The 15,836-nt window shown below is 37.7% G+C and overlaps 3 protein-coding genes across 6 annotated transcripts in view; all 3 read left to right on the top strand.

Annotated features, from left to right (window-relative positions):
* The first annotated feature begins 2,105 nt into the window (after positions 1-2,105).
* Positions 2,106-11,272, top strand: LOC140520508 (uncharacterized). 3 transcript variants are annotated; one of them, XR_011972540.1, is made up of 5 exons: positions 2,106-2,195; positions 4,422-4,522; positions 5,288-5,525; positions 9,559-9,638; positions 10,841-11,272. XR_011972540.1 is itself a non-coding variant. In XM_072634466.1 (4 exons), the coding sequence occupies exons 2-3, from the start codon at positions 4,509-4,511 to the stop codon at positions 5,505-5,507; spliced, it is 234 nt and encodes a 77-aa protein (XP_072490567.1). In that variant the 5' UTR covers positions 2,106-2,195; positions 4,422-4,508; the 3' UTR covers positions 5,508-5,525; positions 10,841-11,272. The 3 variants fall into 3 exon arrangements, 2 of the variants coding, with proteins under 2 accessions (XP_072490567.1, XP_072490568.1); XM_072634466.1 differs by lacking the exon at positions 9,559-9,638; XM_072634467.1 differs by lacking the exon at positions 9,559-9,638 and having other exon boundaries at positions 2,178-2,453.
* On the top strand, positions 10,907-11,272 carry LOC140520509 (uncharacterized). The gene has a single exon (XM_072634468.1). The coding sequence runs from the start codon at positions 10,907-10,909 to the stop codon at positions 11,063-11,065; it is 159 nt and encodes a 52-aa protein (XP_072490569.1). The 3' UTR covers positions 11,066-11,272.
* Positions 11,273-11,290: 18 nt separating this feature from the next.
* Positions 11,291-15,836, top strand: part of MKKS (MKKS centrosomal shuttling protein) — a 171,281-nt gene continuing 166,735 nt past the window's right edge. For both annotated transcript variants that reach the window (XM_072634457.1, XM_072634456.1), the window contains exon 1: positions 11,291-12,281. In XM_072634457.1, the coding sequence (XP_072490558.1) occupies positions 11,291-12,281 (991 nt within the window). The remainder of the gene's footprint in view (positions 12,282-15,836) is intronic.

Here is a 15,836-nt window from a genome sequence, read left to right as displayed (position 1 = left end):
AAGCCCTCTCGTAAAGAGCGGACCTTTCAGCCGCGCCGCCCATACTAAACATGGAAGCCGAAGCATCGGGTCCAAGCAGAAACCGAAACAAAGATGGCGATCAGCGCGCCTGCGCTCTCCGGGCCGCCAGCAGGGCCCGCCCCAGCCCGGTCACGTGGCTTCGTGGCGGCCTTCTCCGAGTTTGCTGTCGCTAATATCCCGTCCTAGACGGAGTTCAGTGGAGGGATTTTGTTCTCTGATGAAATTTCCCTGAAGGTGAGAAGACGAGGAGGGCAAGAATTCGGAATATTCCGAGTCACAGACTGCTAGGAAGTCAAAGTGTTGGTTGGACGCCTGATAAAATACAGAAAATACACTTTTTAAAGTAGGAACTTTACCAGCGGGGAGAAAAAAAATACTACAATAATGACGGAAGCGGCATGACGTCAGAAGCTCCATTTAGACAGTTTTCGCTCCTTCCTTGAAGCCGCGTAAGAAGTGAGCGGGAAAAGTTGATTCGCCTCGCCTTGAAATCAGCCTGGTTACATGGGACCCTCCAGGCCCTTTTTGCCCAGTGCCCGGGGGATTTCTCCCTCAAGTTTCATTCCTCAGGTTCTCTGGGAAGCTGAGGGATTAGAGCCCCCTCCAGGATGTCTGAACCTTGATCAAGTGTACATTTGTGTATGTGTATTGTGTATTTTCGGGAGGTGTGTGTACACAAACATATACACATATGTATGGAGGATATATCATATATATATGTATCGGCAGGAAGCATACACACACACACAGCTCCCAAAAACTGCAATATGGTTCAGAAAAATTAGCCACAGGAACTGTTGAGAAAAAAAGTCCAAACAGTCCTGCAAGTATGGTCCATTTTAAAGCAAGCAACTTCCTTCTAAGAAGTTTCCAAACGGCATTATGAAAATTGAACATTTTAGGTCTCTGTCTCCACACACATCTCCATACGTGTGTATACGTATATATGTGTTTTGTTGTTCAGTCATTTCCGACTCTTTTTGACCTCATTTGGGGTTTACTTAGCAGAGATACTGGAGTAGTTTGACATGTCCTCCAGCCCATTTTACAAATCAGAAAATTAGAGTCACCTAGCTAGTAAGTGCCTGAGGTCAGATTTGAACTCACTTCACTGCCAACACCTAGTGCCCACACACCTATACATGTATGTATATCTTTATATATGGATATTATGTGTCTATCTATCTATATCTCAAGTCCCACCTTTTTCTACAAAATACCTTTTCCAGTCTCCTCACCTACTTCTGTCTGTCCTGGCATTGCCTTCCATCATTTAACTAAAAAATGCCTTAAGCAAAATTTGAATTCAGGTCTTAAATTCACTCCAGGCCTATTCATTGTGCCACCTAGCAGAGTGTGTATAAATTCATGTTTTGGTACACACATGCACAGTTCCACAAAGGTGTTGTATTTATGTCTGTATATGTACCCGTGTATATATGCACACATATATAGACATGCACACACACCTATGGGGGATTTCAAAAGTCTTTAGTCTTAAAATCCAGTGTGTATATATGCATGTTTGTATATACAAATACATGTATGTATATGTCAATGCACTATACATACATGGAGCTATATAAACATGCCTTTCTCCCTCCCTATGTGTGTATTTAGTGTCTTCCCTAGTAGAATATGAGATCATAATGTTAAGGGACTGTTTTCACCTTTATGTATCAGTAATGATCAGCACAGTGCCTGGCTAGAGTAAGAACTTAATAAATGCTCTGCCTAGTGTGAACAGTCTGAGGTCACCTGGGCATGGGTACTGCGGCATTTTCTGACATCTTAATCTGCTTTATCAGGGACTTCTCATCCTGTGGCTGCTGATTTCCCCACCTCTTCTTCCATTTAAAAAGAATGCTTTGAAAGAATCCATGAGAGTATAGTCCAGTCCACGGAATCCTATTCTCCTTAAGCTTTCCTCCAAGTCAGGTTTCTGGACTCTCTCAGAACAGCTAGGTAACCTTCGAGGAGCTCCTGGATAAAACCGGGAGACTGGAATCATCGCACCAGGACCGGATGGCTAGGGGCGGAGCCAGCACGCGGCAAAGGGCGCATGCTCAGTCGCCGGCGCCTATCACAGGCCGCGGACGTTGGGAGGCGGGTTTCCTTTTTGTCTGCGGGGTGTCGGAGTAGCGTCCTCCCGAGGCGGATCGGCGGTTGGGCAGGTGAGAGATGGAGAGAGAAAGAGAGACAGAGAGAGAAAAGGAGAGAAATGATGAGTAGGGAGTCGGGGCCGGGAGGCGGGAAGAGGCCAGAGTCGCTTTCCTAGCAGGGGCTAGGCCAGGCTCCTTGGGGCTTGTGGGTGAAGGTCGTCGGGGTCTTGGCCTGAACTGTAGGATGCCGGGAGGAGGGGGCGGGGCATTTGTCCTCGCCGGAAGTTCCTGCGTGGTCTCCAGCAATGAGTAACCTCTGGGCCCAGACTGGTACGCTGACTGCCGCTAATGCTGTACTAACTCTTCGCGTTAGGAGTTAATTGATAAACATTTAAGAAGGCCCTCCCAGCTCTGAATAACATCTCTCTAGCCCAGTCCTATCATTTTATCATCATGAGGAAACCGAGTTCCGAGTAGGTTAAGTGATTTGCCTAAGTGTTAGATACCAGATTTGAACTCCGGTCTTCCTGTACTCTCAACCTTCTCTCCCCATTAATCATAATGTTTGCATAAGAAGTAATAAGTCTAAAGTGAATGGAACATATAAGTTGTTAAGTAAACTTTAAAATAATCATCAAATAAAATGCATACTTTGCTAAATAGGAAATTTTATGGTTCAGTGATATTTGGCAAATAATGAAACTAATTAAACTTCCCTGAATTATAGTACCCCAAAATAAAATAGTAGAAAATTATGTTGATATTAATATTAAGAATACTTAGACTCTTGTTTTCCAAGAGGGTTTTTGCTTCTATTTGTTTTATATAAAAAGTGCTTCTCAACTAAGAAATTGACTTGTAGATCTATTGCACGTTACTATTAACATTTTAAACATTACCATTTCAGTATGAATTTAACTTTTTCCAAAATACTTTTAATCTATTTTGAATTATTTTTTCTATCAGCTATAAAATACTAATTTCAGAAATAATCATAATCTTTCTTCCAAGTTTTCTTTCAAGAAGTGTGTTGTTTTCTAAGCATAAGATGATAGGTACAAAAATGGTACAGGTTGAAAAGGGTGGATAGAGGAAAGACTGAATTAAAAAAGTAATTTGATGTTACTTCAAATGTGCTTTGTATAGGTTTAGATGACTTGAAGAACCATGGGATGTTAGAGAGTTGACAGTATTGCCTAAAGTATTGAGGAAATTGAAATTAGACATAACGAATTGTTACTAGCAAAATCAGATATTTTGTAGACAGTGCTACAATTGTGTGGAAAACATAAGAACTTGACTGTATTTAGGGAAAATTTACTTTTTTAAAGTAATCCATGGCTTCATTCTCCATTTATGTAGATAATCCAAAATGTTCCTCTTATTCCCCCAGGGATATTATTAATCTCACATAGGTTATATGTTAGTAAAAGAAATACAGACTAGCTTATCTCAGAGGTGAAACATAGAAGCAGCCAGTCATTCTCAAACAAGAAATTGTCGTAAGCTAATGCACAAAGCATTTTAGATACCACAGGAATTTTAGGAGAGTAAAATTTGACCGATTACTTAGTTAAATTTAACAATTGCAGAAATGGAATTTGGATCTCGAAAAAGAGGGTTTTGACTCCTCACAAATAAGATGTTTAAAAATTTATTAAAATTTTCAGCACATCTATAGTGTAAGTGTTGCAGAATAAGGAACAATTAAAAACTAATAGGGACACTGCTAATGTAGTTAAACTTTAGTTTAGAAGAAAAGAGAACTTGGTACCCTCTAAGCTTTTCTGATGACAATGCCAACAGAATACAAGATCTTTTTTGATGCAGAAACTAGTTAATGATCTTAACCAAAACGAGTATCTTTTACATAGACCACTATAGTTAATAGTGAATATTTCCTTTTTCTAGTTGAAAAACAGTTTGAGGTGACTTGCTCCTCATTCTGTTTCCTAGCCAATAAGCCATTCAGCCTTTGGAATTTACAGAACCTGAACAAAACTTTTGTTTACAGAATTACAAGGCAAAATCTTTGAAGATCATCTAGACCAGTGGTTCCCAGTGTGGTCTGGGAGTCACTGAGACCCTTTCAGAGGGGTCTGCAAAGTCACATCTATTTTCATAATAATGCTAAGACATTTTTCATTTCCAATAGAGTAAATATTCATAGAAAACAACCCATATATAAGCAGAAGTTCTTTAGGAGTTCTTCAGTAATTTTTAAGAGTGTAAAGGGACCTTAGGACTGGTTCTAAGACCAAAACATTTCAGAGCTGCTAATCTAAACTATTCCTCTAGTTACAGGGCAAGATGGCCCCTAAATCCACCTAGGATGAGCCATCTTTTATTACTTTAAATATCCTGTCTCATTAAGTGAGTGAATTAATGGATGAAAAAAAGTAAGTGCCTCATACGTACAGTATTCTACAACATTTTTTAATGATTTGTCTCAGCCTTTATAATACAGAAATTATTTTAAACATCTAAACAATTCTATAAGTTCAAGCCTATTCCTTCTTGCCCTGATCTCAATGGAAACACAATAATTCATAAAAACAAAATTCTTGCATATTCTTTAATACCATAAATATTTATGCAAACTTGTTTTCTTTGGGCCAGTTAACCCTAATTCCTTTGGTCTTTCTTTATGGGGTCTTTTTTTCTAAACCTTTAGCCTTTGCCATTGCTTTACTTTTGGATTGTTTCTTAAGTTTTCTACTTTCTTAATTGCATTACCCAAATAATAAACGCCTAATCAGTTTTAGTAGTCAGACAATTACTTTTTGTTAAAGATCTAAGTTATCAATATCAACTTCAGTATGACTCAAAAACATAGTTATAGCCATGTAAATAAAATGAGTTCTCTTTGTAAATCTGTTTCCTAAGGTGGATATTATAGTTTTCCTAGCAGGTATAATAATTAATGTTCTTTAATGAAAGCTGAACAGAAGTTATTTTCAAGTATTACTTTATGAGTTTGCCAAGCTTCCTGCTTCTGCTTTCTGCCTATACATATTCCTTTTTGTTAATTAATGGTGTGGCACACAGTAATTAAAGATGTTTGACATTCAGATTTTACTGTTTTGAACAGTGCTATTTCTTTTTGTAGTTTACAAAAGCAATTTGAGGAGGATATTATTTAAAATAATTAACTTTTTACGTAGGTACATTGTTGCCAAAGTTACTATGAGTCTTAAGACCTTTTGGAGAGACTACAAAGTTCTTCTTGTTATGATACCTTCTATCGGACTGATTCATATAGGGTGGAAGAGCATTAAGAGCCATCCAATTTTCCAAACTGCTAATGCTAATGAGGACAGTATTCCAGAACCTGGAATTGTGACACATATGATTTCACAGAAGAACCAAAACCAAGTCAAATAGCAATCATGCAGTGCTTAGGTAAGTGATTTAGCCATAGCAACTAAAAGAATATGTACCAATGAGAAACTTTAATTTTTTAAAAAAGAGAGAATGTGTAAAGAAAAAACTTGAACAAATCATCTGTTTAATTGAAGCTGGCAAATTTTTATATCATCATTTTTGTGTGCTATACTAAAGATCATTATATGTCTTTTAACCGTGGATATGTGAAAATGGAAAGTTAGAGATATTTAAATAGTACAGTGAATTAGACATAGCTGCAGTTTAATTTTTTTAAGATCTTGAGTCTGTTTTTGCAGTCAACCAAACCACATAGGCTGCTATTCCTCTAGGATAATTTTGTTATTCTTTAGCACTTTTGAAAGAGTAATGCCATAAAGGCAGGTTGGAATTCATAGAAATAAGAATTTCCAGAGAGTAAATACTATGTAGCACAATTTCAGGGAGATTTAAATCAAATCACCAAGAATTTATTAGACATATACTGTGTGCTAGGTGGGGCAGTAGATAGAGTGCCAGACCTAGAGTCAGGAAGACTCATCTTCGGGAGTATGAATCTGGCTTCAGACATTTGCTAGCTTTGTGACCCTGGACAAGTCACTTCACCCTGTTTGCAGCAGCTTCCTTATTTGTAAAGTGTGCTGAAAAAGGAAATGATAAGCCACTGTAGTATCTCTGCCAAGAAAACCCCAAAATGAGGTCATAAAGAATTGAACAAGACTGAAAAATGACTGAGCAGCAACATGCCAGGCACTGTTAAGCACTGGGGATATAATCTAACCCCCCACATGCATTCACACATAAATAGTTCCTGCTCTCAGGATGCTCACAGTCTAAAGGTGGAGACAACATGTGAATAGCTATGCATAAACAATATACATAGGATTAATTGGAGATAATCTCAGAGGGAAGATGATATTAAAGAGAACTAAGAATGGCTTTTTTGTAAAAGGTTAGATTGTAACTGAGACTTAAAGGAATCAAAGAGGCAGGGTTGGGGAGGGAGAAAATTCCAGTCATGAGGGACAGCCAGTGAAAATGCCTTGCCTTGTCTGAGAAACAACAGAGAGGCTAGTGTCACTGGATCACTGGAGGGGAGTAACATGTAAGAACATAGGAAAGGGTGGGAAGATGCCAGGTTATAAGGGCTTTGAAAGCCGAAGAAAGGATTTTATATTTGATCCTGTAGGTAATAGGAGCCATTAAAGTTTATTGAATAGGGGTCTGATATGGCCAGATTTGTGCTTTAGGATCACTTGGATAGCTGAATGGAGGATGGACTGGAGTGGGAGAAATTTGTGGCAGGTAGGCCAGTAGCAGGCTATTGCAGTCGTCAGCACATGAGATGAGGAAGGCCTGAATCAGGATGATGGCAGTTTCAAAGGAGTTCAAAAGGGGTTGTGTAGATACTGTGAAGAGATACTTCAAAGGTAGAATGAACAGGAGTTGACAACAGAATGAACATGGAGGATGAGGGAAAATGAGAAGTGGTCTGTTGTCATTGTTCTGAGCCCAACTGACTGGGAGGATGGTGTTATCCTCTTTGGTAATAGGGATATTCAGAAGAGGCAAGTATTTGGGGAAAAGGTAATGAATCCAGGTTTGGACATGCTGAATTTAAGATGTCTGTGGGACAACCGTTTGAAATGTTGGATAGGTAATTTGAGATAGGAGACTGGAGATCAAGAGAGAAATTCTTTAAAGAACTCAGAATTCCATTTTGAAACGTAAGAATTACTATGAGTCTTCCAGACTCCAGACTAAACACACTTATCCACTGTGCCCAAAAGATAGAGGTTCAAATGTCTTTATATAATGGTGCTGGAAATACTTGCCCACCATTTCATAGGGTTGTTGTAGTGGAAATGTTCTGTAATACCATAAGTTGTCATATAAAAGTTAGTTTTCCTCATTATTCAGTTCAGCACACATGCCTCAAGCACTTGCTACATGCAAAGTACTGTGTCAAGCAATGGGGATACAGAGATAAGAAAATAGGCCGTGCCTTCAAGCAGTTTTCTTCCGTCCACAGGGAAACACCATACATGGATAAGTAAATACCAGAGTTTTCAAAAGTGAGAAAGCATTAACAATTATGTATATCAGGATAGGCTTCATATAGGAATTGACACTTGAGCTGTATTTTAAAAGAAGCTTAGGGATTCTCATTGATGTTAAGGCAAATAAGTGTGTTCTGTTCTTGGGACAGGGGGGGCCCACGTGTGTGAAAGCACAGAGGTGAGGAATAGAATATCATTCAAGGAGCAGCTAACAGTTCAGTTTGATGAGAATGGAAAGTGTGTGAATAATATAACTAGAAAGGTAGATAAAAGGCAGGTTATAAAAGGCTATAGATACTAGGCTAAGGATTTTTTCATCTTATTCTAGAAGCACTCAGGAACTCACATAAAAGAATAATATGATTAGATATTTGGTTTAGGAATATCAGTTTGGTAGCTGTGTGGAGAATGGTTTGGTGCGGGACAAACTGAAAGCAGAACAACCAATTATGAAGCCGTTGCAGTAATAAGAGAGAGGAGATGACTTCCTGGAGTATGGTGGAAGTATGTGAGTGGAGAGAATGATAGATGTGAGAGGTATTGTGGAGTAAAGTCAATAAAACTTAACAACTAGTAGGATATGGAGGGAGAAAGAAGGAAAAGTCAAGGTTAAGGTCAAGATTGGCAAACATTGGTGCCTGAAAGGATGGCAGTGCCCTCAAGTTTTTAGAAGTGTTATGTTTGGGGGACACTGATTTTCTTGTTGGACATGTTGAATTTGAGATGTCAACAGTGCATCCAGATAGAAATCTCAAATTTCAGGACTGAAGTTCAGGAGATTAGAAATGGATATGTAGATTTAGGATTTATCTGATCTTAAATGATCATTGAATCCATGGGAACTGGTGAGATAACTAAAAGAGAGGAAGTAGAGAGAGAAGAGAAGGCCCACAGCTGGCAGGAAAAAGATAATGATTTCGCTGATGAGAAAAAATGACAAGAAAGAAGAGAACCAAAAGAAATCATTGTCATGGAAGCCAAAGGAAGGCATGCATAGGACATAGGGGTGGTCAGATTGGAAAAAGCTGCAAAATCACTAGGTAGGTTAAAGAACGAGAAAGACTGTTGTCTTTAGCAATTAAGAAATTACTGGTAACTTTGGGCTTTATTCATGAAAGTAGGATTGGAGACCTTATTACAGTTAATTGAGAGGTAAAGTGAGAGGTAAGAAAATGGAAACACTTCTAAAAGTTATGCAGTGAAAAAGGAGAACTGACTTAGAATGCTAGACTAGGTTAAGGGGTTAACAAGGTCAAGTGAAGATTTTCTAGGAATAGGGAAGAAATTAGTGTGTTTTTAGGCACTAAAGATGGAACCAGCAAATAAGGAGAGATTGAATGTAGGAAAGAGGGAATGAAGGAGGTAGCAGATTTGCAGAAATATTAGAAACCAAGAGGAAAAGTGAAAGTTTCCCTTGGCAAGAAAGAAGCTTTCACTACTAACCCGTAGCTCAGAAACCACAGGATAGTGAATAAAAGTCTTTTTGACTTTTCATTCAGTGACAAAATTTTCTACCATTTTATAGCTCATGCTTTTCACACATTTCAGTACAACTTCTGAAATCTCAAATGTTAACTCCATTGTAAAGTTTCCTCCACAGGATATAATTTCTTCCTCTGAACCCCTGTAAAAATTTGCTTGTGCTTTTCTTGCTTTGCACTGTAGTTATTGTTCACTTGTCCTTTTTTTCTTTTACTGATCCTCTCTTGCCATTTACCCCCATTTACTTGCATTGCATTACAAGCTTTTTGAGGGCAAGTATTGTTTTGTATTCATCTTCACATCTTCCTACAGTGTTGACCGCAGCCTCTTGCATATAGTAGTGACTTAATAGTTGTTGCATTGATCTGTGCCAGTGACAGAAAGAGGTTTTCTAAATATATTATCATGACATCTATATTACATCACTTTATTGATTTTACAAGTAAAGTTTGTCACATAGAAATAGAACCAAAATTTCAAGTAAATATTTTCTTTTGATTTTACTAAAGCCAAAACAATTATGACAATTCCTAACATACCAGAGAGAGAGATGCAATTTGTGCTCAGAAGAGCTGTATTCTGCTATCAGGTAAATAGAATTTTTCCTCTAATTACAAACAGTCCTTGAAAAAAAAGACTGTGTTCTTCCTTTAACTTACTTTGCTCTATTGACTTCTGTAGGAGTGAGTGTCTACATCTTCTCTTTGCTCTGATTTCTGCTTATCTCCAAAATTCCTGCCACTGTCAAGTCACAAGGTTAAAAACCATTTTCTAAAATAACTAGTGACTCTAAAATGGCAAATACATCGTAGGACCAAGCTTTACCATTTCAAACTGTCAGATAATCTTATTCCTCTCACATAGTACTATATTAAAAGGCATTTCATTCCTCATAATATATAATTTACTACTACTGTAGTTAATAAAATTTATACTGTTTCAGCTTGTTCATTATTTGGCATTTCATAAAGTTTCATTTGTAAGATCAGAGAATCTGAGACCAAAGATCAAGTCAGATCCTATGTTCACTCTCTGCTGCATCATTGGTATTCTTGTGTGTGTTATTAGTAACTGAAGATTTTAAAGATATATTGCCTTGGACATGACTTCAAAACTGAAAATTACAATTGAAAATTGTTAGGAAAATTTTGCTTTAAATTCAGTGTGTTTTTTATTCATCTCTTTGTTGCAAATATGTTAGGTTATGAGGTTTATATAGCATAAGTATAAACTATTTAATAGTGACTGTAAAATTAAGAGTTTCAGAATTGTTCTTTTGATGGCTGTATGTAAGATATAATTGCTGTAAATACACTATTGATATCTCAAGCTTCCAAGGAACTTTAATTTGGTTACAGGCAGAAATACAATATTAAGTATACACCCCATGTAATAAAGTTCATGTTATCTCATCTGAGGAAACTTAAACCAAAAAGCATGTTTAATTTTGAGGTGAAATGCATTTGTAGGTTACCTACCATATTCAGGTTTCCCTTGTAAACTTGTAATTCCTGTTGTCTTGCTTTCCAAAATCATTGTAATGTAAATGTTTATTCCCCAAACTCTTAAATACAGGGACTTGAAATCCAAATTGATTTACATATCTGAACTTCTAGAGGCTAAGCTGCTACTTGTGCCAATTTGACGTTCTTTGTCTGAGGACACAGATTGTTAGAAATAACAATTTAAAAATTGTAGTCTGCAAGCATATGTGAATGTTTAAGTTGGGGAAGAAACCCTATAGGTCACCTAGTCTAACTCCCTAACGTCTTATGTTTGTGTTTCTTACAGAAGGAAGTATCTTACCAAAAGAATTGTTTTTAGAACTTGAATTTCACTTTGGCACCAGATCAAGAGATGAAACAAACCAGCTGGATTAGAAAGAACTGGCTCCTTGTAGCTGGATTAACTTTCATAGGTGTCCATCTTGGCACTTACTTTATACAGGTAGCTGCAAAACAGTCTGCCAAATCTCAATTTGAAAACAAAGAAAAGAATATCAAAGAAATTAAGTAAAAGCATCTGTGGAAGTATTGATGTATGTTGTTCAATCAGCATGATCCGATGAACTTCAAAAACATAAACTGTTTAAAAATTGCATGGCCAGTGTGCCATATGTTCTAACAGATCCTTGATGAGTTAATTGTATAATTTTAAAATATCTATGAAAATACATTGTCTAAAAAGTATGATTAAGAAAATAAAACTTATCTTTACTATCAATATATAGCCTGAAGTAAGATGTCTCGTGTTAACACTAAAAAGCCTTCGTTATGTACCTGCAAACTACTGACAGAAGAGATTATTAGTAAATCTCTCTCTGTATTAAGAAAAGTTGTAACCTCTTGCTATGGCCCTTCTGGTAGACTGAAGCAACTGCACAATGGTGTTGGAGGTTCTGTTTGTACAACATCATCATCATCCTTCTTGTTCAGTAACCTTTCTGTCACCCATCCTATATTAAAGATTTTGACAACCTCTGTGCAAAATCATGTATCTCGTTTTAGTGACTGTGGCTTATTCACAGCCATTCTCTGCTTTAACTTGGTTGAAAATTTTCAGAAATTAAACTTGTCAGCTGCTACTGTCATTAAAATAAGTAAGCATCTTTTGAGTCTCTGCACTGACTATCTCAATTCTGAGACCTGTGGCTGCCGGATATCTGTAGATTTTAGCAATATGAAGACTCTCCTGTGTTTGGTACAAAGCATATTAACAAGCAAGCCTGCTTGCCAGCTCAACAGAAAAGAAGCTGAACATATTAGTACTTTGATTCTGAAGGCATTTTTGCTTACAATTCCAGAAAAGGCTAAAGACCATGCTGTTTTGGGGAAAAGTATAATTATACCATTAAAAAATGAAAGAGTTATGAATTCTACTGTATTGCCTGGAATAGTCATTGAAATGCCAGAAGTTCAGTTAATGAGGAAGTTTCCTATCAAAAAATTACCCTCAGATACCCTCAAGGTGGCACTCTTTTGTACATCTATGTCTGGAGATGTTTGTGACCCTGGAGAAGGAACACTAGTGATCAGTTACGGAGTTTCTCTTGAAAGTGCAGTCTTGGACCAGTTGCTTAATTTGGGAAATCAGCTCATTAGTGATCATGTAGATATTGTTGTGTGCCAAAAAGTTATACATCCAGCTTTGAAGCAGTACCTCCATCAACATCACATTATTACCATAGACAGAGTTGGAATATCTCTGATGGAATCCCTGTGTGAAATGACAGGTAATATTGAGTCAGAATTATTTTTCTTAAATTAAGATTTTCCTATTTGTGGTATATTTGCTGTTGGCATATCATGTAATTGTCCATGTAATAGATAAGTATATAGGCTTTTCTACAGCAAAGATTTTTTTTCACATCAGCCTCTCAGACATTAAGTGAATAGTAAGTCAGTAGCAGTAAAGAAAGAGATAGAAAGCAGAATGCACTGTCCCCCTCCCCTTTTTCCTCCCTTCTACCTTCCTCCTTTTCACATACATGTATATGCAAGGTCTTTGTATCCCTAGGACTTGACACAGTTCCTGACACATAGTAAATATTTAATGCTTTTTGAATGGCATTTCAAGTTTTCCTGTAAACATAATATTGGAACTTTTAAAGCAATTGTTTGTACACATAGAGCGCTAGTTTACCAAGCCCACAGTGTTAAAGTTGGCCCATTAGTTATATAGATCATTGAAAAGGTTAACATCCCATAATAATTCTTAATTTATTGCATGGTCTTATCAGCTTTGGGGGAATTAAGTTATGAAGTAGGGCCCTTTTTTTCCGCATAATTTTTCAAAATTCCCCTTTTATTTTAACACTTACACTTTCATTAAATACCTAGGTGGTGGTAACTTGAGCATACTCCTAAAAGATGGGCTGGAATGTCCATTGAGGAATTCATTGTCTTCCTAAAGCCCTTTGCTTCTCCACACTGACCTATTTCTGTTAAGAACATCAACACAACTTTAAGTGACCCAGGTTCATGTATTTAGTGTCCTCATTAACTCTTCTTCTCTTTCACCACCCATATCCAGTCAGTTACCAAGTCGTAATCCAAATCCCCAACATCCCTTGTATCTCTCCAGTCATGTTGCCATCACTCTACGCCCCCATCCATTATACAGTTACGCAAGTTTTCCAAGTATATTGCAACATTCTTTGTTCCTACTATTCAACTCAGCTGCCAGAGTAATTGTAAAACACAAGTCTAATCATGTCATTCCCTTACTCAAGAACTTGTAGTGGCTCCCTATTTCCTACAGGATTAGGTAAAACCAATTAGCTTGGTATTTAAAACTTTTCAGTCTGGCTCCAATCTGCCTTTACAGGTATAAGTATTTCTTTCATGTACTTTTTAAGTTCTAACTCTAGTCAGACTAGCCTACTTGGCTAGTCTGTATGCAAATTTAACTCCTGCCTCAGCCTTTTCAGAGACTTCCTATTCCTGGAATGGACCTTCACCTCTTCAAATTCCTTATTTCCTTCTAGGCTTTGGTCATTTACCATTCCTACAATAAGCATGATCAGTTGATGTCCTAATGCTAGGAAACAAATTTTGTCTAAGAAGTACTGCTGAGATTAGTGGATAAGAACCTATGGCTATAATATGACTCTGGGTAGGTGTTCCTTAGTCTAAAGAAAGAGGAAATATAAAAGGACAAGGGAATCAGTAGCATTGTATACTAAGAAGATACAATCATGAGGAAATCCATAGATGGGGGGCAGTAGGGGATAGTAGAGAACATGTGCGTGTAGCTCAGTGGAGGGAAAAACAAGCAATTTTTGTCATCGGAGTTTATTGCAGACTACTTGGACAGAAAGGAAATAAAGGTGTGCAAGAAGCAGTTCATGATAAAATAGTTAATGGAATTTCATTTATCCAGACATGCTACAACTTTTGCCATGCCAAATGCAGAAGAGCTAATAACTTTTTATTTTCCATAATGATAATCTTTTCTTTCAAAAGGTGGAACCAACAAGAGGAAATTCCATTCTGAATCTGATTCTAATTGTGGAAGTGGAAATATGGGAACCTTACAGGAAAGTGAACACTCCCTTCTAGAATGTGAGATAGAAGTGAGGAAAGTCAACCAGAGTCTGACGTGCAAACTAGATTTTTTTCAGGAGTAGATTACAGTGGGTTAGTTAGTTAATATATATTTATTAAGTGCCCACTACATGCCAGGCACTGTGCTAAGCACTGGGGATAAAAAAAAAAAAGCAAAAAACAGTCCTCAAGGAACTTACAGCCTAATGGGGAAGACAACATGCCAACAAATATATTCAAAATGAGCTCCATATAGGATTAATAGAAGTAGTTAGAAGAGAGAAGGCAGTAGAATTAAAAGGGATTGGGGAAGTCTTCCTGTAGAAAGTGGGATTTTAATTGGGACTTAAAAGAAACCAATAGTCAAAGAGCAAGGAAGGGAAAGCATTCCAGGCATGGCGGAAAGCATTCCAGGCGGACAGCCAGTAAAATGCTCAGATCCTAGAGATGGAATATCCTGTTCAGGGGATATCCAGAGTCTACATTTCAAGAAATAGGGTGTAAGAAAACCAGAAAGGTAGTAGGGGGCTAGAGTATGAAGGGACTTTGAATGCCAAAAAGGGCATTTTATATTTGTTCCTGGAGACAGTAGGAAACTATTGGAGTTTAGTGAGTTGGGGGTGAGGGGTGACATGATCAGAGCTACGTTTTAGGAAAATCGCTTCATTGGCAGCATGAAGGATGCATTGGAGTGAGGAGAGACTTGAGGAAGACAGACCCACCAGATATTGCAATAATTTTACGTGTGAGGTTATGAGAGCCTGCACTGGAGGGTCAGAGGAGAGAATGGGCATATTTGAGAGATGTTGCAAAGGTGAAATTGCAACATCTTGGATATGGGAAGTGAGAGGTTGTGAGAATCCAGTATGACTCTTAGGTTGTGAGTCTGAAGGATGGTGTTGCCCTCATTGGTAATAGGGAAGGTAGGAGGGGAGGGTTTATGGGGAAAGATAATGAGTTTTTTGGACATATTGAGTTTAAGATGTTTACTGGACATCCAGTTTGAGATGTCTGAAAGGCAGTTGGAGACACGAGATTGAAGGTCAGCAGAAAGAATGAAATAGGAAAGGTAAATTTGAGAATCATCAGCGTAGAGATGGCAGTTAAATCCATGAGAGTTGATGAGATCACCTAGTAAAATAATATAGAAGGAAAGGGCCAAAGACATTCATGGTTAGAGGGCATGATATAGAGGATCATGGGATGCAGAGGAAACCTAGGTAGGATACCAAGGACCAATATTGTGAAGAAGTAGTCCAAGAGGGATGGGTACACTCTCAAGAAGGAAATTGAGATATAAAGGAAAACTGAGGCAGCATTGTATATTGGTCCAGCAAGGCCACTGGACTTGGAGATAGAAGCTGGATTCATTTCCTTTCATAGACACTATATAAGTCACTTGATTTCTTCTAGTTTCTCATCTGAAAAATGGGGTGGTGGAATGGACTAGATGACCTTGAAGCACTCTTCTGTCTCCAAATCTATGATCTTATGAAACAGTGATGAGGAAGAAAAATGAGTTGTCTGAAGAGACTGATATGTATGCATCAGAAACTCACCAAACAAGTAAGATTTTCAGGAGAGACAACAGGAGGAATACGAAAATGTAGTCCATGTTTCTAAGAGAATCATATAAGGAATGCTAAGGCTCAGAATGAGTTGAAGCTAGCAAGACAAACCAAAGACAAGTTTTGTTTTGTTTGAAGTTGTGTTGCGGAAAAGAAAATCAAAGGACTAGAATG

The sequence above is a fragment of the Notamacropus eugenii genome, chromosome 1 (assembly GCF_028372415.1).
Source record: "Notamacropus eugenii isolate mMacEug1 chromosome 1, mMacEug1.pri_v2, whole genome shotgun sequence".
Classification (NCBI taxonomy): Eukaryota; Metazoa; Chordata; class Mammalia; order Diprotodontia; family Macropodidae; genus Notamacropus; species Notamacropus eugenii.
The sequence above is the reverse complement of the archived record's forward strand: the minus strand, read 5'-3'. Positions and strand labels throughout refer to the sequence as shown.